General features: G+C 41.5%; 1 protein-coding gene across 2 annotated transcripts in view; it reads right to left on the bottom strand.

Moving 5' to 3' along the window:
* Nucleotides 1–830: 830 nt before the first annotated feature.
* Nucleotides 831–23121, bottom strand: part of LOC145356548 (contactin-associated protein-like 2) — a 1680587-nt gene continuing 1658296 nt past the window's right edge. For both annotated transcript variants that reach the window (XM_080209322.1, XM_080209313.1), the window contains 3 exons: nucleotides 21955–22182; nucleotides 7080–7154; nucleotides 831–1231 (listed from right to left, as the gene is read on the bottom strand). In XM_080209322.1, coding sequence (XP_080065448.1) covers nucleotides 1032–1231; nucleotides 7080–7154; nucleotides 21955–22182 — 503 coding nt within the window. In that variant the 3' untranslated portion in view covers nucleotides 831–1031. The remainder of the gene's footprint in view (nucleotides 1232–7079; nucleotides 7155–21954; nucleotides 22183–23121) is intronic.

Here is a 23121-nt window from a genome sequence, read left to right on the forward strand (position 1 = left end):
TGTGTAAGAGTGTTTTTATTAAATTAGAATACAATGGATCACACCCCATCAGTCCAAAGGCAAATACAGGTACTTCTGAGCTTTCACAATGTAAATATCCTGGACTCCCTAAGCATGCAAACAAAAACCCTGCTCTACCTCAATGACTAGTTTGTAGCAGTGACTGTCTCCCTGTCAATGACGCAATTCCTTAATAGCAGAAACAATGTTTACTGGCACTACACAAAGTTTTACCATAAAAGGCTAGAAATGGACAAGATAATGAACATTTATAAAATATAAGAATAAAAAATATATACAGTGATAAAAGGTTAAGAACAGAACTCATTGAGCAATACAAATGAAAGATTAAAATTATTTGCTGTGTACATTTCAATATTTTTCCAGTTACTCAGGGCACCTTGGGTGAAGACAGAACTCTGGTAGTTCCCATCATGCACTCTGGTCATACATATTTTCCCTCACACATACGCTCAAGAATGTAGGTCTAAACGCACATCTCTGTGATCATTTATTTATATCTTGCCAGTCAAATAGCTCTAGAGAATAAACTTTTTTTTTAAGAAACAAAACAAAAATTGAAAAAAGAAATATGCAACCAGATTAAATGGTAATAAAAAACAGGTTTTAAACCACAGCATGCCAAATCATTCTTTGCACAAACTCTGGTAATGAAGATTCATCTGTTTTCATTGTAAAATACAGTAACTTCATAAGCGTCTTCAGCAACAAAAACATATAATCTATGCTTGTATGACCTACATAAAACATATTTACACTGGGTATTTGGCATATGAGTAATCATCTAGACTATCAGCTTTTGTTCTGACGTGTAAATGCATTCCAATTAGTATTCACATACTTGGGAAATTCTTTTCAAAACTGGTGCTAATCCATAGTATCATATGTTTAGGTTTCTTTTGAATCTTATTCTCTTTTTCTTTTTGTGTGAGTGTTTTCCATTTTGGTTCATTTGTGCTGATCTTTCCTGAATCACCAAAATAACAGTGGAAAACCTTCCAGCAATCATCTTAGATGAACCATTCCTTTTTACTCTCATCAATGGTTTCTGTGAAGTTGGGATCATTGTTCATTATAGCTGCATCAGCATTCTCAGCAGACTCAGCCCCCTTGGCCTCATTGGTGTGATAGGTTCCTTTGTGGCGGAACATGTAACGGATCAAGAAGACTAATGTGCAAAGGATGGTGAAGATTACGACTGCAATAACACCTAACAGAAAGAAAAAGATAATTAGTCAAGAGTTTAAACAGTGAACGATTGGCCTTTTGGAATTATTTTTCCTGGGAAATGTACTCTTTCCTGAAGACACAATTCCTTGAAAAGGTTGTCCACTGGTAGTCTTCCAATATCTTCTCCAAAAGGACATTATTTGTATGTGATCCCAGGCAGCAAATGACAGTAAGTTGTTTACAGAGCCATTATGAGGTGAGCAGATTGTTTTAAAATCAGTGTTGTCTAAAACATTAGGCACTAGCCACACATGGATATCCATTTGTCGCTAAATGCATTTCGATTAAATAAAAAAAGAGTGATCTTAACATTTAATGCAAAGCATACAAACATAGAAACTAGAAGCACGAGCAGACTATTCGACCCTCTGAGCCTGCCATTCATTTTGATCATGCCTGCTCATCAAATTCAATATCCTGAGATCCCCCATATTCTTTGATCTCACTTAGCCCCAAGAGCTATATCTAATTTCTTCTTGAAATTAGGCAATAAGCTATAACCTATGCGCGTCTTTAAAATGCTAAGACTTAAAAGCAGATTGTGTGATGTTTATTCATTGTTAAGCATCCTTTACTTACTTAATTACTGCTTATCTTCTAAAGTGGAGTATAACTTGGGGAAAACACAGGATTTCAACATGGGCCCTGTATGAAGAAGGAGCTGGCATTACGGTCAGCTCAACCAATCATAATTAACAGCTCCAGGTGGGCAGAATTGCAAGCAATTTCAACAGGGTATGTCATGGTGAAAGGCAAAGCAGAGGCAGGTCTAGTGTGCCTTATTGAGTCAATACTGTCAGCAGTAACTCTGACGAAGTCAAAGTACCATAAATAGCTGCTGGACAAAAAATCCAGAAGCCTTACTAAGTTTTTACTGTGTCTGATACATTCATGACAAAATTTCAAACTTTGGTAAAAGTGTAAATCTCCAGAGATTTGCACTGAAAGATAGCAGATGTTTGCCAAGTAAACATACACATGAAGCACATTTACATTTCAGGTCAATAGTTATTTATGGCCTATTTGACTGCTTGTAAGTTATCAAGGAGAAGTCATTAAATGCAATAATTCTTCAATGAAACCCATTTTTAGAAAAAAGTATTTATGAATTCATCGGTTGAATAAAAATGTGTTGCCGCACAAAGGAAAGAATACTTTGCACATGTTGTAGCAGCTTGACAATAAAATACATTTGCATACTAATAGCCATCACAACTGTGTGGCAAAATGCAGGTGCAGATCCACAATCCTCCTTTTGGCTGATTATCAATCTCAGCCAGACCATCAAGGGCTTCCCTTAAGGAAGGAAAACAAAGAATGAGTGATTCTATTGCTGCTCTCAGTTAATTCTTCACAGCTGCAGAGCTCTGGATACAAGTTGCTTGAGCTCTCTGATAATGCAGAGTGCACCAAAAAAAGAAAATTAAAATTTGGAATTGAAATGGATACTTTTCAAAAAAAAACTTGCTTTTGCACATTTTTTTCCCTTAAACAGTATTTGTGAGCCAACTTATCAGCAGAAAGTTGAACATCTGAAGATATATTGTCCTTGCTGCACTCTGTTTTACCAGTTTATTTTTCACTGTGTTTACCCCAGTCCAACGCCAGCATCTCTACCATCGGCACTCTGTTTTAGCCAGATGGTGGTGCTCTTTCAACACTCAATTAACAGAACTGGCAGATCAATATGCATAGGAGCTTGCAACAATTGTGTTTTACTGGTGCAATGATATCAGGTTCTCTTTCACTGATCATTCAAGTGAAACAGAATTTAATTTTACTTTCTAATTCAAATTTCAATAAAAAAGTTCTAAATTTTTATTAGTAAATGAATAAACATTTCAACAATAAACTGGTGATTAACACGGCAACACTCATAGTTTACAGGTACATTAGAAACGTTATAACTTCATAATAAAAACATTTATAGGGTTTTAGAAGGAGTTTTCTGTGTTGTAATTTTTTTTAAAGCTTTACTTTTGTCTATTAACTGCTGACATGTTGCATGAAGAACATGTGTAACAAATATATATCAAACTAGTCACAGTAGGGAATAGTCAATCAGTTTGAATTAGTTTAATTAGTACATAATAACACAATGGGTTTGATTTACAAGATATTTCAGATTCTTATCCAGTCTGAAAATTATTGATAACAGATTTATTAGCCCATAATTTTACACTCTAATATACCCCATAAATACATGCATTGGAGTTACAATCCTCAAAGTAAGATGCTAAGTTATTATAGGCATACTCAAAGCATTTACAGAAATTTAGAAACTGATGAACATAAAAGGGCTATAGGATTCTTCAGTACCATCGTTTCTGAGATCTCTTGAGACTTTCATAACAAATAAGCACAAACTACAAACCATCACATCAGTGGTCAAATGAAGATCTTCCGAATCCAATGCTGAGACATTCATTATTATTAAGGGCTGTAATGGAAGTTGCTGAACACACTGGAGCCCTTACTTCTGGTTCACTTGAAATGGTTCTGGGTTAGTCTCTGCTGATTTTTTGGCTGTTGCAAAGAGGAATTGACCCTTTAAATCAGGAGGAGGGTCTTTACATACCTGTTAACCCCTGTGCTGCTCAAGCCCTTCCCGATAACCCAGTTTCATGCTCCCTACTTACAACCTAGCTCACAAATCACTCCCACCTCCCAACCCAAGCCAAACATCTCGCACAGAAGCTCATCCTCCCCACCTGCATTCCAACACCCAGTGCCGGTCGCTCTTACGTCATCCCTTGCCTCACCATATATCTCCTGTCACCTCAGCTCACCATAACTTCTGTCATATCTCCTCCACTTCACTGTCCAACTGGCACATTCTCAATTATACTAATGTTAGAAGAAAGTTGGTGGTGCCATTGTGGTGGTGATGAAAGGGAAGATGAGTTGTGAAACAGGAATGGCGGGGTGGGGGGAGGTTGTGGTGCAACACCTGGAGTGGGGAAGGTGGGGAGCAGTAGCAGGGATGGGAAGGGATGTCCAACATAGAGGAGGGGGTTGGGTAGAGCAGGAAATGACTGGGTACAGAAGGGAAGCGAATGGCATCAGGGGAAGAAAAGGGACAGTTAGAATGAAAAATAGGAAATCAATGTGGTTGACTCTTAACTGTCCTCTGAAATGGCCTAGAAAGCCATTCAATTGTATCAATCACTACAAAGTCTCAACAAAGAAATGAAACTGGATGGACCACCTGGCATCGACCTCGGCATTGGAAAAAAACAACAGCAAAACAAACAGCCCTGTCAACCCTGCCAAGTCCTCCTTACTAACATCTGGGGGCTAGTGCCAAAATTGGGAGAGCTGTATCACAGGCTAGTCAGGCAACAGCCTGACACAGTCATTCTCACGGAATCATACCTTACAGACACCACCATTACCATCCCTGGATATGTCCTGTCCCATCAGCAGGACAGATCCAGCAGAGGTGGTGGCACAGTGGTATATATTCAGGGGGGAGTTGCCCTGGGAATCTTTAACATTGACTCTGGACTCCATGAAGTCTCATGGCTTCAGGATAAACATAGGCAAGGAAATCTCTTACTGGTTACCACGTTCCAGCCTCCTTCGGCTGATGAACCAGTACTCCTCCACGTTGAACAACATTTGGAGGAAGCACAGAGGTTGGCAAGGGTGCAAAATGTACTCTGGATTTCAACATCCACCACCAAGAATGGCTCAGTAGCAGCACTACTGATCAAGCTGGTCAGGTCCTAAAGGATTTAACTGCTAGACCGGGTTTGCAGCAGGTGGTGAAGGAACTAACAAGAGGAAATAACATAATTAACCTCATCCTTACCAATCTGCCAGCTGCAGATGCATCTGTCCACAATAGTATCGGTAAGAGTGACCACTGCACAGTCCTTGTGGAGATGAAGTCCCACCTTCACACTGAGAATAACCTCCATTGTGTTGTGTGGCACTACATCCGTACTAAATGGGACATACTTTGAACTGATCTAGCAACTCAAGGCCAGGCATCCATGAGGCACTGTGGGCCATCAACAGCAAAAGAATTGTACTCCAGCACAATCTGAAACCTCATGGTCCAGCATATCTTCCATTCAACCATTACTTTCAAGCCAGGGGATCAACCCTGGTTCAATGGAGAGTGCAGGAGGGCATGCCAGGAGCAGTGCCAGGCATACCTGAAAAAAAGAGGAATCAACTTGGTGAAACTACCAACAGGGCTACTTGCATGCCAAGTCACAAAAACAACAAGTGATAGACAGAGCTAAGCAATTCCACAACCAAAGGATCAGATCTAAGCTCTGCAGTCCTTCCACATCCAGTCGAGAATGGTGGTGGACAATTAAACCACTCACTGGAGGAGGAGGCTTCATAAATATCCCCATTCTAAATGATAGAGGAGCACAGCACATCAGTGCAAAAGAGAAGGCTGAAGTATTCACAGCAATCTCCAGCCAGAAGTGCCGAGTGGATGATCCATCTTGGCCTCCTCCAGTGATCCCCAGCATCTCAGATGCCAATCTCCAGCCAATCCAATTCACTTCATGTGATATCAAGAAATGATTGGAGGCACTGGATACTGCAAAGACAAATGGGCCCTGATAACATTCTCGCCATAGTGCTAAACACTTGTGCTCCAGAGTTTGCTGCTCCCCTAGCCAAGCTCTTCCAGTACAGTTACAACACTGGCATCTACCCAACAAAGTGCAAAATTGCGCAGGTTTATCCTGTACACAAAAAAAGGACAAATCCAATCCAGCCAATTACTGCCCAATCAGTCTACTCTCGATTATCAGTAAAGTGATGGAAGGGGTTATCAACAGTGCTATCAAGCAGCACTTGCTCAGTGATGCCCAGTTTAGGTTTTGCTGGGGTCACTCAGTTCCTGACCTCATTACAGCCTTGGTTCAAACGTGGACAAAAGAACTGAATTTCAGAGGTGAGATGAGAGAGACAGCCCTTGACATCAAGGCCTCATTTGATCGAATGTGGCATCAAGGAGTCCTAGTGAAACTGGAAGCAATGCGTATCAGGGGGCAAACTCTCCACTGGTTGGAGTCATACTTGGTACATAGGAAGATGGTTGTGGTTGTAGAATGTCAGTCATCTCAGTTCTGCAGGAGTCCCTCAGGGAGTGTCCTAGGTCCAACAATCTTCAGCTGCTTCATCTTCCTTTTGCCCCATCTGTCCTACTCCTCTTTTTCAACACCATAAAACCCATCAAAATCTTTCTTCAGTTCCAAGGGAGAATCATATTGGACTCAAAATGTTAGCTCTATTTCTCCAGATGCTGCTGGATCTGCTAAGTTTTTTTTAGCACTTCCTGTTTTATTATAAGCTCCCTTGGCTATCTGCCACATTGCACCCATTGTAGACTTGCGCTTATCCAAAACTCTGATGCCAGTATCCTAATACATACCAAACCCCATTCACCCATTATCCCTTTGTTTGCTGATGTAAGTTGGCTCCTAGTGTGACAATTTCTCATTTTTAAGGATTCCTGGTTCTGCTTGGGCTGCTAATGTTTTGATTCATCATTATGAATCAATTTTAAAACCATTTCAATGAGTTCACCATAGCTAATAAAAAATGATAAAGTGGTAAGGAAGGTCCTTTCCTCTTTTTCAATTGAATGCTGATGTTCCGATTATTGAACATTATTCACTTTGTTAAAATTGAGAACACTCAGATGACCTTGAATGACCCAGCTTCTTCTTGGCAACTGTCATCTAATACGAAGATATTTTGCATGTTACTCATTCTAGCCCCGAGAGGGGAAGCCCCTATTTCCAGCAATTTGTTTCATATTTGCTAATTTTCTGCATTCGTAGTCTGACACTTACCACCAATAATTGCTGAGTTTCGATTCACTCCATCTGTAATAGTGCTCTCCTCATTGAATGGAAACTCTGCACTCGCTGAAAATAAAAAGAAACTCAATGTCAGAAACCTAATATCTATTAAATTGGACTTCTGTAAAGGAAATGTAAGAGACAATTAACAGGAAATGGGTCAAATATCCGGAGTTGAAGAATTTCTGGGGGAACCTCCTGAATTTTAGAAAGAAGAAGTTATTTAAACCTCTCAGACACTAGCAGCACCTTTCTTTTCCAAGACCATTCTGTGACAATGTAGTTTATTTTAATTAATCCACTTCAGTGCCAGCTAACACAGGATTGTTATGGCACCAGCTCTCCAAATGAGTATCAGGGTTTAGTGTCAGTCTCCTGTCTTTTCCATCATAGCCCTGCACTTTGCTTCTATTCAGATTATCATCTAATGTCCTCAAATGCTCAGCTGAACTGCCTCCACCACAATACCAGGCAGTGTATCCAGATCCAAACCACTCATTGTGTGAAAATGTCTTTTTTTCATACTTACATAAAGAAACTAACAAGATGGGATTGGAGCCAAGCAAAACTTTGAGCAATTGATACTGACTGTGAGCTAACTGGATTACTCAGTGCTTCTAGAATCATAGAATCCCTACAGTACAGAAGGAGTCCATGTGGCCCATTGAGTTTGTCCTGACCACAATCCCACCCAGGCCTATTCCCATAACCCCACACATTTACTTTGCTAATCCCCCTTACACTCGGGTCAATTTAGCATGGCCAACCAACCTAACCCGCACATCTTTGACACTTTTGTAGGCACTTGCTGGATTGTTCAGGCTTCTGTAGGCACAATAAAAAAAACTAGAGTTCCTAAATGCAATTTACATCCTTTAACACTATAAACATATTTTAACACTTTTCTTTTAGAGCATACTATTAAGTTGAATGGCATTTGATACCACTCTCATCTCTGATTCAAAAGTTTGTTGGTTCAAGACTTTGCTAGGCTTTTAAAAAATGCATTTACGGGATGTAGGTGCTGCTATCCGGAAAGCACTTATTGTTTCTATTAATTGCCCTCACGAAAGTGGTGATGAGCTGCTCTCTTGTGCTACTGCAGACATCTGTTTCAGGAATATCTGCTGTGCTACTGGGAAGAGAGTTCCAAGAAACTGACCCTGTGGCAGTGAAGGAACAGCATTGATGTAAAGAGGTTTTCGGTCTTCATTGAAATGTATTAACATATAATCAATTGTCGGGTGCACCCCACTGTATCATTTCCCCCATATTGGGATTTACCCCCTCATTGACGTGATGTCACATTGACAAGGTTTACAACAGGTTTGGGGCAAAGTGAACGAGGAAAGAGACCACACTGGGGACATACAGGTAAATACAGCTCCCAGGGTGAAGAGGGACACACCGGGCAGTTTCTGGAGCACTGCCGGCAGAGGAGGAGTGTAAGGTTCCCCGTCTCCATGGTGGGGTGGGATTCCTCTTTTACGTTTACCTGGAGATTGGGTTGCACTTTGTAACGGATGTCCCGGTCTCTGGAGGCCTGACATTGCTGGATCTTTCAGGCTCTGCCAGTGTGATGGTGTTGAACATGCCTCCAGATTTTGTTTCTTCTAAAGTGCTGGACAATATGGCATGGTAGCACAGTGGTTTACACTGCTGCTTTGCAGCTCCAGGGACCTAGGTTCGATTCCTGGCTTGGGTCACTGTTTGTGTGGAATTTGCACATTCTCCTCGCGTCTGCGTGGGTTTCCTCTGGTTGCCTCCCACAATCTAAAGATGTGCGGGTCAGGTTGGCCACGCTAAAAATTGCCCCTTAGAGTCCTGAGATGTGTAGGTTAGAGGGATTAGCGAGTAAATACATAGGGATATGGGGGTAAGGCCTGGGTGGGATTGTGGTCGGTGCAGACCCGATGGGCCAAATGGCCTTTTCCTGTACTGTAGGGTTTCTATGATTCTATGAAAAGCTGGCTGTGAGCTGCACACTACTTTTCTTGCCTGAACCAGCATTTAGAAGAGAAATTTCTGCAGAAAATTCTGCCTGCAAAAATCGAAATTGTGATTATGAACAATGAGCATGGATTTCAAAGGGCCAAGTTTTGCCTGACCAACCTTATTTAATTATTTGAAGAAATAAAAGTAGACGAAGGTAATACAGTAGATGTAATTAATCTAGATTTACAAAAGGCCTTCAATAAGGTGCCATGAAACAGACAAATGAGTAAGGTCAGGACATGCAGAGTCAGGGAACAAATAGCAGAATGGATTGCTAGCTGCTTGTAAGACAAAAAACAGAGTTAGCGTAAATTAGCGTTATTCAGAGTGATAGAAGATGGAAAATGGGATCTCATAAGGATCAGTACTGGGATGGTTATTGTTCACAATTTATAGTAATTGTTTAAATCAAATCCTTTTAATCAAAAGGACAATTTCTAAATTTGCCATGATACCAAACTTTTTTTGGGGTGGTGGTGTTGCGGGGTAGTCGAAAAGTGTAATTGGAGAACTGTACCAAATTACAATAAGTCAGTAAACTTGCAGAGAAGGCTGAAAGTGGCAAATAAGAAGAATAAGGTGATCAGATATTATTTGGAAATTAGAAATTGTTGAATAAAGGAACAAAAGAACACGGGAGTATGAATACAAAAATCACTGAAAGGAGCAATGCAGTATAATAAAGCCATAAAAAAGCGGCAGGGTTTATTTCTAGAGGGACAGAAACAAAAAGTAAAATTATGCTGAAGTTATATGTGGCCTTGCTTAGGCCACACTTGGGAAGCCTGTGTATAGTTCTGGTTGCCATCTTATGAAAAGGATACAGAGGCACTGCAGCAGGTGCAAAGATAATTAACAAGAGAGATACCAGAAATGCAAGGTTATACTCATTAGGAAATGACAAAAACAAGTTTGGTCTCTTCTGAAAAGAGAAGACTGAGGATATACCCAATGGAGGACTTTTAAATTCTGAAATGTTTTGATAAAGTGGACAGAGACAGAGGGCAGGAGTTTACGGCCTCGTTCCTCCCAAAACTGTAAAATGCCACCTGTGCTCAATGGACCTTTCCATTGTCCATCCGTAGCCTGCTCCGATTCCCAAGGCATGCGGGACAGTAAAATTCCAGCCAGGATGTTTCTAATTGTGGGGAAGAGCATAAGTAGAGGCCATCACAATAAGACAGTCACCAAAAAATAAATAGGGAATTCTTTACCAACAGAGTGGTGAGAATGTGGAACTTGCTGTTGCAAGAAATGACTGAGCAAACAGTATAGATGTACTGCTCAATATGCATTTGAAGGGGCGTATAAGGTTATGCTGATAGGAATAAGATGAGGGAGGATGATAAAAGGCTTGAGTAAAGCATAAATACTGGATTGGTTGGGTTGAATGGCCTGTTCCTGTGTTGTATATTCTGTCTGATTCTATGTAATTTAGAACTGGCAACAGTCTTTCATATAGCAGCACCCGAATTACTTATGAAGTTTAAAATTACATTACAGCACCTCACATGGATTATTGAAACATGGCTATATTCTTGTACGATGTTGGTGAATGGTGAGAAATCTGGGGATAGATTGAGTAACTCTTGTGTACATTCTAATATTGGGGTCAATGGCTGCATGATCTCACTCAAAAAGGATAGGATTTCTGTATGGCCTTGGCATGTGCCCAATGTTGGAATATGCAAGAAATTTTTAGGTTCAGGCCTCATTTAGGTTTTATCAGTGAGCGCAGGTGCTGTTGCTTGTTTTGTGCCAAGAGAAATAGGCCAACCGTTGTGTGAAACTGGCAGGCAGAAACAACCAGCTTTGGGGGTTGGGGTGGAAAGGAAACGAAAGCAAAAGTTTTGTAGGGCTAGGGGAAGCTTCCTAACTTCACAGATTTCACTAAAAACAAATTAATCTTTAAGAGTGTGTCCTGCAGCAAGGGCTTTCTAATGCTTGGAAAAATGGAATAAACTCGCATTTTGCATGCTCCACTCAGATCTCCATGAGAATTACATTTGATGTACTATATATAATTGGCGTAGGATTCTGATTTGCATGCTTAGACAGCCTACCATACTGTTGGCAGGTGCACAGGATGTACTTTCAGGCAGGAAAATGGCTATCCAAGCTCATCACCAGATTTGTAATCTGCTTGTTCGTCAGGCTAGAAAGAAGCAGTTAGGAACAGGAGGAGACCACTCAGCCAATTGAACTTGCCCTGCCATTCAAATAGATCATGGTCAATCTGCATTTAGTTGATATTTCCTCCATAGGAACAGGAGTAGGCGATTTACCCTGTCACGACTGCTCTATCATTTAATATGATCATGGCTGATCAGACATTTCTATACTTTTTACATCCACTATCCCCATAACCCTTTACATTATTGTTAGTCAAAAATCTATCAATCTCTGCTTTTAAATGTACTCAATGACTGAGCTTCCACAGCTCTCTGGGTTAGAGAATTCCAGATTTCCCTTTGTGTAAAAGAATTTCTCCTCACCTCTGTTCAAAATGGCATCTCCCTTATTTTGCAATTGTAATCCCTGGTTTTAGACTACCCAACCAAGAGAAACATCTTACCTGCATCTACTCTGTCTATTCCTTTAAGTATTTTAAGAACATAAGAACATAAGAAATAGGAGCAGGAGTAGGCCATCTGACCCTTCGAGCCTGCCCCGCCATTCAATAAGATCATGGCTGATCTGTCGTGGCTCAGTTCCACTTTCCGGCCCTCTCCCCATAACCCTTAATCCCCTCTCTTATCAAAAACCCATCAACCCGCTTCTTGAAAATATTTAGCGAGGCAGCCTCCACCACTTCAACGGGTAGAGAATTCCAGAGATTCACCACCCTTTGAGTGAAGAAGTTCCTCCTCAACTCCGTTCTAAAACGCCCCCCCTTTATCTTGAGGCTGTGCCCCCTAGTCCTACTGTCTTTTTTGAGCGGGAAGAGTCTCTCCACCTCTATCCTATCCATCCCATTCATCATCTTATACGTCTAAATGAGATCTCCCCTCATTCTTCTAAACTCCAACGAGTACAAGCCTAGTTTATTCAGCCTCTCCTCATAGCTCAACCCCCTTAACTCCGGTATCAGCCTAGTAAACCTCCTCTGCACTCCCTCCAAGGCCAAAATATCTTTGCGCAGGTGCGACGCCCAAAACTGCACACAGTACTCCAGCTGCGGCCTCACCAATGCCCTATACAGTTGCAGCAAGACCTCCCTACTTTTATATTCAATCCCCTTCGCTATGAAGGCCAGCATCCCATTCGCCTTCCTGACCACCTGCTGCACCTGCAGGCTGGGTTTTTGCGACTCATGCACAAGGACCCCGAGGTCCCTCTGCACCGTCGCCTGCTGCAGTTTTTCGCCCCGTAAGTAATAGTCCTTCCTACCATTCTTCCTACCAAAGTGGACCACCTCACACTTGCCAACATTAAATTCCATTTGCCATTTCCTGGCCCATTCGCCCAGCCTATCTAGATCCTTCTGCAGACTCTCCACACCCTCCGCACAATTTGCCGTTCCCCCAATCTTGGTGTCATCCGCAAATTTCGACACCCTACACTCGGTTCCTTCCTCCAGATCATCTATATAAATGGTAAAATGCTGAGGCCCCAGCACCGACCCCTGGGGCACTCCACTAGTCACCATCCGCCAATCCGAATAGCACCCGTTGACCCCCACTCTCTGCCTCCTATTTGACAACCAATCCTCTATCCACGCTAACACCCTACCCCCAACTCCAAGTCCCCTGACCTTCTGCAATAACCTCTTATGAGGTACTTTGTCAAACGCCTTCTGAAAATCCAGAAAGACCACATCCACCGGCTCTCCTCTATCGACCGCCCTAGACACATCCTCATAAAACTCCAGTAAATTTGTCAGACACGACTTCCCTTTAATGAAACCGTGCTGCGTCTGCTCTATCAAGCAATTGCCTTCAAGATGCCTCGCAATTTCCTCCTTAATGACGGATTCTAACATTTTACCTACCACAGACGTTAAACTAACCGGCCTATAATTCCCTGCCTTTTGCCTGGCACCCTTCTTAAACAATGGTGTAACATTAGCCGTTTTCCAATCTTCCGGCACTTCCCCGGAATCCAGCGACATCTGGAAAATAACCACCAATGCATCCACTATAACCTCCGCCATTTCTTTCAGAACCCTCGGATGCATTCCATCCGGTCCTGGGGACTTGTCCACAATCAGCCCCTCCAGTCTGTCGAGCACCGCCTCTCTAGTAACAGTAATGTCATTAAGACCCTCCAGTCCTACCACCTTTCCATCGCTAACACCCGGCAAATTATTCACGTCCTCCTCCGTGAAGATAGAAACAAAAAAGTTATTTAATACCTTAGCCATATCCCCATCCCCTACCACTAGGTCCCCTTTCTCATCCTCTAAAGGACCAATGTTCACCCTAGCCAGCCTCTTCCTTTTTATATATTTATAAAAACTCTTGCTATCCTTTTTTATATTAAGCGCTAGCCCAGCTTCATAGTTTCTCCTACCCTCCTTTATCAACTTCTTTGTCAATCTTTGTTGACATTTAAACCTCTCCCAATCCTCTTCTCACCCACTACTCTTAGCTACTCTAAATTCCTCCGCTTTTAATTTAACACTTTCCTTCACCTCCTTCGTTATCCACGGCTTATTACCTCTCCTCCTACAGTCCTTTTTGACCATCGGAATAAATTTCTGCTGAGCACCAAGAAAGATCTCCTTAAAGATCCTCCACTGCTCCTCAGCAGACCCTCCCTCCAACGCACTCCCCCAGTCCACATTCGCCAATTCTTCTCTCATCCTACCGTACTCCCCTCTATTCAAACAAAGGACGCACGTCCGGGAACCCACTTTCTCCTCCTCCATCTGCACCAGAAACTCCACCATACAATGATCACTCTCCCCAAGAGGATCCTTCACCGCAAGGTCCCTAATTCTACCCGCCTCATTACATAGCACCAGATCCAAGATAGCTCGCTCCCTCGTCGGCTCCAACACACACTGTTCAAGGAAATTATCCCGGCCGCATTCCAAGAACTCCTCCTCGAGCCCACTGTGTCCAACATGGGTGGACCAATCAATACGCAGATTGAAATCCCCCATAACTACGGCCGTCCCATTCCTGCATGCCGCACTTATTTGCGCGTTAACAGCCCGCCCCACCTCCAGATCATTATTCGGGGGCCTATAGACGACACCCACCAGCGTCTTCCTCCCTTTGCTGTTCCTAATCTCCACCCACAACGATTCCACGTTCTGCTCCTTGGCTCCAATATCATCCCTTGCTACCACCTTGATGTTATCCTTAATCAGCAGAGCTACGCCCCCCCCTCTTTCCTTCTGCCTATCCTTCCTAAACACTTGATACCCTTGGACATTCAGCTCCCAGTCCCTGTCACCTTGCAGCCACATCTCTTGTAGGTTTCAGTGAGAAACTCTAGAGAATACAGGCACAATTTGCCCAATCTTTCTTCATAAGACAGTCCAGCCATCCTTGGGACGATGCTGGTGAACAATCATTGCACTCCTTCTATGGCAATAATACCTTTCTGAGATAAGGGGACCAAAACTGCACAGTACTCCAGGTGCGATTTGACCAAACTTCTATACAAGTGGAACAAGATCTGATTATTCCTGTACTCAAATCCTATTTTGATAAAGGCTAACATTCTGTTCGCCTTCCTAATAATTTGCTGCATCTGCATGCCAGCCTTCAGTGATTTATGGACAAGGACACACAGATCTTTTTGTACATCTACACTTTTTAATTTTTTACACATTTACAAAATATTCTGCACACCTGTTCCTTGTACCAAAATGGATTGCCCTCTTCCACATTATATTCCACCTGCCATGTTCTTGCCCCCTTATTAAATCTGCCAAATCCTCTTGTAGCCACTTTACATCTTCCTCACAACACACATTCCAACCTGGCTTTGTGTCATCTGTGAACTTGGTAATATTACATTTGGTCCTCACATCCAAATCACTGATATATAGTGAACAGCTGGGGCCCAAATACTTGATGCCTGTGATATCTCACTAGCCACAGCCTGCCAACGTGAGAATGACCTATTTATTCCTATTTTGTTTTTTGCCTGTTAGCCAATCCATGATAATACATTGCCTCCCCTCCCATGTGCTTATTTTGTTAATTAACCTCTGCTGGAGGACTTTAACAAGAGCCTTTTGAAAGTTCAAATGTACTACACCCATCAACTATCCTTTATCAATTTTGTGAATAATACACTTAAAAATCTCCAAAATTGGCAAACATGATTAGTAAATCCATGCTGACTATGCCTAATCAGATCATGATTGTCCAATTGTCTATTTATCACATCCATCGTGATAGATGTTTGTGTCTGTGCACATTCTGCCCATGTCTGCATGGTTTCCTTTCACAGTCCAAGCTGTGCAGGTCAGATGATTGACCATGCTAAATTGCCCCACAGTATCCAAAAATGTGTAGGTTAGGTGCATTAGCCTTGGTAAATGCATGGGTTTATGGGGATTGGGCGGAGGGGAAGGTCTGGATGGAATGCTGTTTGGGAGGGTCAGCGCAGACTCGATGGGCTGAATGATCTCTTTCTGCATTGTAAGGATTCCATGACATTCCAGCATTTTCTCTACCACTGATGTAAGGTTAACAGGTTTGCAGTTCCATGTTTTCTCTCTCACTCCCTTCTTAAGTCAGTGACATTTTCTCCTTTCCATCAGAACCATTCCAGAATTTAGAATTTTGGAAGATGATCACCATGCATCCACTACCTCTAAAACAACCTCTTTAAGCATTTTGGGATGCATAATATCAGGTCCTGGAGCCTTAACTTTCAGTTCCATTAATTTCTCCAGTCCAACCTTCTTTCTTATGCTAATTTCCTTCAACTCCTCATTCTCCCTAATTCATAAGAACATAAGAAATAGGAGCAGGAGTAGGCCATCTAGCACTTCGAGCCTGCCCCGCCATTCAATAAGATCATGGCTGATCTGTCGTGGCTCAGTTCCACATTCCTGCCCTCTCCCCATAACCCTTAATCCCCTCGCTTATCAAAAACCCATCAACCCGCGTCTTAAAAATATTTAGCGAGGTAGCCTCCACCACTTCAACGGGCAGAGAATTCCAGAGATTCACCACCCTTTGAGTGAAGAAGTTCCTCCTCAACTCCGTTCTAAACCGCACCCCCTTTATCTTGAGGCTATGCCCCCTAGTCCTACTGTACTTTCTGAGCGGGAAGAGTCTCTCCACCTCTATCCTATATATCTATCTATATATGTATATATATCTATCTATATATAGAGGTGGAAAGACTCTTCCCGCTCAAAAAAGACAATAGGACTAGGGGGCACAGCCTCAAGATAAAAGGGGGGCGGTTTAGAACGGAGTTGAGGAGGAACTTCTTCACTCAAAGGGTGGTGAATCTCTGGAATTCTCTGCCCGTTGAAGTGGTGGAGGCTACCTCGCTAAATATTTTTAAGACGCGGGTTGATGGGTTTTTGATAGGAGAGGGGATTAAGGGTTATGGGGAGAGGGCGGGAAAGTGGAACTGAGCAGCGACAGATCAGCCATGATCTTATTGAATGGCGGGGCAGGCTCGAAGGGCTGGATGGCCTACTCCTGCTTCTATTTCTTATGTTCTTATGTTCTTATCCTATCCATCCCATTCATCGTCTTATATGTCTCAATGAGATCTCCCCTCATTCTTCTAAACTTTAACGAGTACAAGCCCAGTTTATTCAGCTTCTCCTCATAGCTCAACCCCCTCAACTCCGGCATCAGCCTAGTAAACCTCCTCTGCACTCCCTCCAAGGCCAAAATATCCTTGCGTAAGTGCGGCGACCAAAACTTCACACAGTACTCCAGCTGTGGCCTCACCAGTGCCCTATACAGCTGCAGCAAGACCTCCCTACTTTTATATTCAATCCCCCTCGCTATGAAGGCCAGCATCCCATTAGCCTTCCTGACCACCTGCTGCACCTGCAGGCTGGGTTTTTGCGACTCATGCACAAGGACCCCGAGGTCCCTCTGCACCGTTGCCTGCTGCAGTTTCCTTGGATCTCTACATGTGGGAGATTGCCTGTATTTTCCTTCGTTAAAAAAGACACAAAGAAATCATTTGGCTTCTTTGCCATTTCTGTATTCCTCATTCTGAATTACCCCGACTCTACCTGATCCATATTTGATCCTTGATCAAATGCTTCCTCTTTATTCAACTATAGGAGCTTCTACAGTTCATTTTTATGTTTTTTGCTAGATTGCATTCATATTCTGTTCTCCCTTTCTTTATCTGTTTGGTTAGGGAAGGGTTAATTTTTGAGTGAGTCAAACTCCTAATCGATATTTTATAAATACAGTCACCTGAAAAACAGCAATGTTTTAATTTTATTATTTGAGCATGCAAGACAGAAACAGGCCTTTACTCTGAGGAACAGAATGACCTTGCCTAACTACCATTGTACAAAATAAATTGTAAAAGCAAATAAGAGAAAAAATAATTTTATCCCACTAAATAGGTTTTATTACCTCTCATGCCTCCTACTGCCATACTGCCTCCATAACCTGGATTTATAATGAAAAATCTGAAGAATTCATATGAGTTTTAAGACAGCATTCATCCCATTAAAAAATTCTAACATTGCAGCAATTGTGTAACTATGAAATTCATTATAAGCACATTGTATTTGGCAACTAAATCTGTGCTCAATTATGTGCATCAACACTAAGAAAGCCCACAGAACAAATCAAAATAATTTGAGCAATAATGAAAATTAACTCTTAGGCTAATTTATCTGATCGAGCTATTTGTTAAAATGACAGAAGGCTAGTTGCATGCAAAATGAAACTAAATGAACCATTACAAGTAGTTGGAAGATTTTCTACAAAACATTGATTATGCTAATATAACACAAGCATATTAATACTCAAAATACACTAAACACACAAAACCTCAGAACCCCTACCGAAAACCTTTCATTTTACCTTTTTTTGCTCTTGGGACAATGGTGATACTATCATGACAGTACTGATTACCCTCACCAGACTTCCCTGCTGGCATGTTTGATGGTGGAGGCCTTGTAAACTGCAGTCCATGGCCTGCTTAAGTGCCCCACCACTATTTTACCTGTGGCAGGGAAAGCACCAGGCAGGCAGACTGGCAGCTTTTACTGAGCAGGCAGAAGCCAGGCAAGGAAATTATAGTAGAAGATGGAGCAAACAACAAATGGATGAAGTTACGTTAGAAAAGAAGTTAGGACGAATCAAGTCGTGGTTAGGTGATTCAAAAGCCCAATCCTTACGGAAAACTGGCAAGATGAAATAGAAGAGATTGTCTTACCATGCCTGAATTATTATCTCACATGAATGCCTTGCATAATAAAGAAATTTTCATTTTCATCAATCCTGGCAACAACACTTTGATAGGAAAATGGGTAGTGAGTCAGAAAATCTAAGTTATTGACTTTTTCCTCCACAATAAAGCAAGTAAGCATCCTACTTAGAGGAAATCAATCAACAGAACTTTCAACAAAGTAATGCCAACTTCCCTCAAGTCAATGATCAGTCTCTTACAATTCTTTTCAATGGCTCATCTCAATTGCTGTTCAGTTTTTCTCACTTTTACAACATTTCTTTCTTTCACTTTCTCCAGTGGCTGGAAGAGGAAGAGACTTGACAGAATTTCAGTTAACAGTATCACTCGTTTTCTGAGAGTAGATGTAATTTTCAATGTTAATTAGACTGAATGGGGGGAAAGGTGGGCTCTTTAGTGTCTTCATTTTAGGTCCTGTGTGTTCAATGGTTGAGAATGCTGTCAGGATGTAAGGGCACACTTCTGATTGAGTGTGGAGTGAATGCCAATTTGGTAAACGTTTTTACATGCAAACACTCAACAGCAACAAACACATAGGCAGTTCACATCAGTATGCAACACTGACTTGACACTATGCTGTCATTTTTGACTGACATGTTCCAGCCTATATCCTCTTTCTAACATACTACAATAAAATCCATTACACTTCAATTAAAATTTCTAAGTTTAATCTAGACATAATACAAAAAAAAATCACCCTTGTGTAATTCTTTCCTGCCCCTTTTCCCTGCATCTTCGGCTTTCTTACTGTACTAACTAGGTGCTTTACAGCGTGGGTGGTGGCAAGCAGTTGACACGAAATGGAACATACTGCAAATAACTACAAGTAGCACTGGACCTGCAAGGGCCTATTTGCCATTTGTGATATTAGGCCCCCCTCCTGATGCATGTAGCCACTGCTTCTTGCAAATCAGCAGGCAGCAAAAATTTAGCCTGTCTGCAATGCAATGAACGGATGTAGGTCAACTGTGTATCTCATTCGATTAGCCAATTTCTCCCCATGGTGTGGTTTAAGTTAAGGTAGGAAGATTTGTAAGTTCACTGGGAGGTAGTGAAGTTCTTTGCGTATTAGCTGGAAATTTAATTGCATTCACACTGAACAGGAACAAGACAGCATGCTACAAAATGGCCAGCTTCCTTTCATGAAGACTGGGATGAAAGAAATGAATAAATTTATTCTATTCTATAAAATGCTTCTACTGTAGATCTTCATTTGAGTGACTTTTTTTGCACATTACAAACTTCATGCAGCAGTACATGATAACACAACTTCCTTCACAAGTACAATTTATTTAATTTAGATTAGGAGCTCTGTTGGCATCATCCTCAAAAAGATTTTAGAACAAGGTCACCGTGTGAAAGTGTCTTCAGCTGACAGCTGTCATTTCCTGAATAATGCTCATTAATTAACTAATATAATTCCATAAAGACATTCATTCCCAGGGTATTGTCTCCTAATGGCTAGCTGAGGAATTCATGCCAATTGTGAGAACATTCAAGTTGCTAACTGCTTTTCTATAGATGGTTGAATGATCTCTTTCCAGGAGCCGAATACAGCTTTAAAACAAAATTGTGGGGCTTGTATTACCGACGGGGCGGGGAAGCTATCTGGGCACTCTCACTGCCCAGAAGCAAAATCGGCTGGAAGCCAACTTGTTCTGCATCAGCCCATTCTGCAGTGGTTATGCACTACAGATGGGCTAAACTGCCTGTCAACGGGACTTGATGAATGGGATGGATAGGGTAGAGGTGGAGAGGCTCTTCCCGCTCAGAAAGGACAGTAGGACTAGAGGGCACAGCCTCAAGATAAAGGGGGGGCGGTTTAGAACGGAGTTGAGGAGGGACTTCTTCACTCAAAGGGTGGTGAATCTCTGGAATTCTCTGCCCGTTGAAGTGGTGGAGGCTGCCTCGCTAAATATATTTAAGACACAGGTTGATAGGTTTTTAATAGGCAAGGGGATTAAGGGTTATGGGGAGAGGGCGGGAAGGTGGAACTGAGACATGACAGATCAGCCATGATCTTATTGAATGGCGGGGCAGGCTCGAAGGGCTAGATGGCCTGCTCCTATTTCTTATGTTCTTATGACTTCGGCTCCTCACTGGGAAGAATGTTGCACCCTTGGGAGCTGCTGGTAAATCACATTGGCCAGCAGCTCCAGGAGTCCCAGTAGTGCCAAGGTATCATTAGTAGGCGCTGCTGGGACTGCAACCAGTCCCAGGAAGGCAGCCCAATGGATCCTGGAGTAAGGTAAGTTCAGGATATTGGGAGAAGGGATCAACTGTATTATAATGTTATTGGAATCAATTGGCTTGTTAACTAGCTGAATTGACCTTTAATTATTTATTTAAATATGGCAGGCGTGCTGTCTTACGGGGGTGAGGGATAGGGGCATGTAAAATCCAACCCACGGTTTTTATCAGACATTGTTTGGGTAATAAAATGCTGCTATTTTTTAACATGGGGAGCAGGGTAAAGGTGAGATATTTCATTTTATAGTAGCATCATGTTCTGATGCCATAAAGAATCCAGAAAAAAAGGTGCAAATGTCTGTGTTGTTACTGTAAAAGAACAGTAAGAAGTCTCACAGTCCCAGTCTTGTGAGACTTCTTACTGTGCTTACCCGAGTCCAACACTGACATCTCCACATCACTGTAAAAGAAGACAGCTAAAAAGTTTGGAAAAAACCTTAGATTTGAATTAATGAAAAAATCTGAATAACCAATCATTTAAAATAATTCAAATTGTGACTTTTGTAGAGTGAGTTGGATACCATTCGGTAGGTCTTAATAAGAATAAGATTAACTGTAGGTATATATTAACAAGAGCTATGTAGATATACTCTATATGTAAATATAAGGGGTTCAAGCTGAGCTGTTCCTATGCCTGTTTATGCACATTGCTCTGTCCAACACTAGACTGACCCTTAGGTGCAGGTCATGTTTTCTTTATATAATTTTGTGAAAAGTTCTGCATTCAGTATCACTTTAACCCTATATGTGGCAGAACCTCATACTACAGTATATTGTTTAGTTAAGACTTATTTAAACCCCTCCACACTTTTCACTACTTCTGTTATGATGCATACTGATTCAGCTTTTGAAAGAGATGGTTATATTGCACCTACTGAGATATATTATAAAAACAAATCACTAATCTCACAAAATAAGTGATGCTAGAGAATTATGTCAGTGTGAATAGGAGGAAATAATCTGATGAAAATTACAGAAAATATTCTTCAAATATTTCCTGTTACAAATTGAATTTAAAGGGTTCTTGGAGAACAAAGTTAAACCACTATATTTGGACTTTAACTTGTGTGATCCTCCAGTAAATGTCCAGAAAATCTGGCAGATCCAGAGTGGATGAGTGATTCAGTTCAATTTTTCTCACTGTTCAGGCAGTAAAGTCAAAGTTAAACCACAATATATTAGAAGATTAACACTGTACTTAAAAGTGAAACAATGAACAGTTTTTGTTTCACATACTACTATCTCATACCTGAGCCAAAATGCCAGGGATCTGTTGCAGCTGGCATTGGTGAAATGGTTAAAGGGGAAGCACCACAATTGGATTCAACAAATTCTCCTTCAACACTGACTGCAGAAGACGTGCTGGGCCTCAATGCAGCCTTGAGTGGAGCAATCTGGTTAAACTGAACTCGTGACAGGCAGCCGACAAAACCTGGGGTATTATACTTCTGTACCTCCTGGTCAATGTTTCCAATTTCTGCAACAACAAAAAAAAGTTAAAATAAAGATTAATTATCAGATTTAATCTGAAAATGGACACAGTACTTTAGTATATTAATTTACTGATTAGCAAGCTGCCTAAAAGGTAAAACCTTTCAAAAGAAGTATTCCTACTTCATTAAGTATTCATTAACAAGGGTGAAAAGTAGAAGTTGCAATTTGCATATAAAGGAAATAATTATCATACCCTATTTCCATTTTTATTCCAAGGGCTCAGTCATTCAGACCCTTCTGGGTAGCACCACCATCCAGGCTGGGCATCAGTATTAGTAGAGAAATTGGGGAAATTGTTGGGATTGAAGGCAGATAAATATCCAGGGCCTGAAAATATGCATTCCAGAGCACTTAAGGAAGAGGCCCTGGAAATAGTAGATCCATTGGTGTCATTTTTCAAAATTCTTTGGACTCTGGACTGCTTTCTACAGATTGGATGATAGCTAATGTAAGTCGACTATTCAAAAAGGGAGGTAGAGAGAAAACAGGGAACTATAGACCAGGGAGCCTAACAGGGGTATCAGGAAGTTGTCCCTTATCAAGGATTTCATAGCTCTGCATTCGGAAAGCAGTGGTAAAATCAGTCAAAGTCAACATGGGTTTACCAAAGGGAAATCATGCTAAACAAATCGATTGAAATTCTTTGAGGCTGGAACTAGTAGAGTTGACTAAGGATGTGGTTTATTTAGACTTTCTGAAGGCTTTCAACAAAGTTTTATCTAGCTGACTACTATGTAAAGACAAAGCTTATGAACATAAGAACATAAGAAATAGGAGCAGGAGTAGGCCATCCATCCCCTTGAGCCTGCCCCGCCATTCAATAAGATCATGGCTGATCTGAAGTGGATCATTTCCACTTTCCCGCTCTCTCCTCATAACACTTAATACTCTTGTCTGTCAAAAACCTATCCACCCGTGACTT

Source organism: Carcharhinus amblyrhynchos, chromosome 2, assembly GCF_965287045.1.
Source record: "Carcharhinus amblyrhynchos chromosome 2, sCarAmb.v2.hapA, whole genome shotgun sequence".
Lineage (NCBI taxonomy): Eukaryota > Metazoa > Chordata > Chondrichthyes > Carcharhiniformes > Carcharhinidae > Carcharhinus > Carcharhinus amblyrhynchos.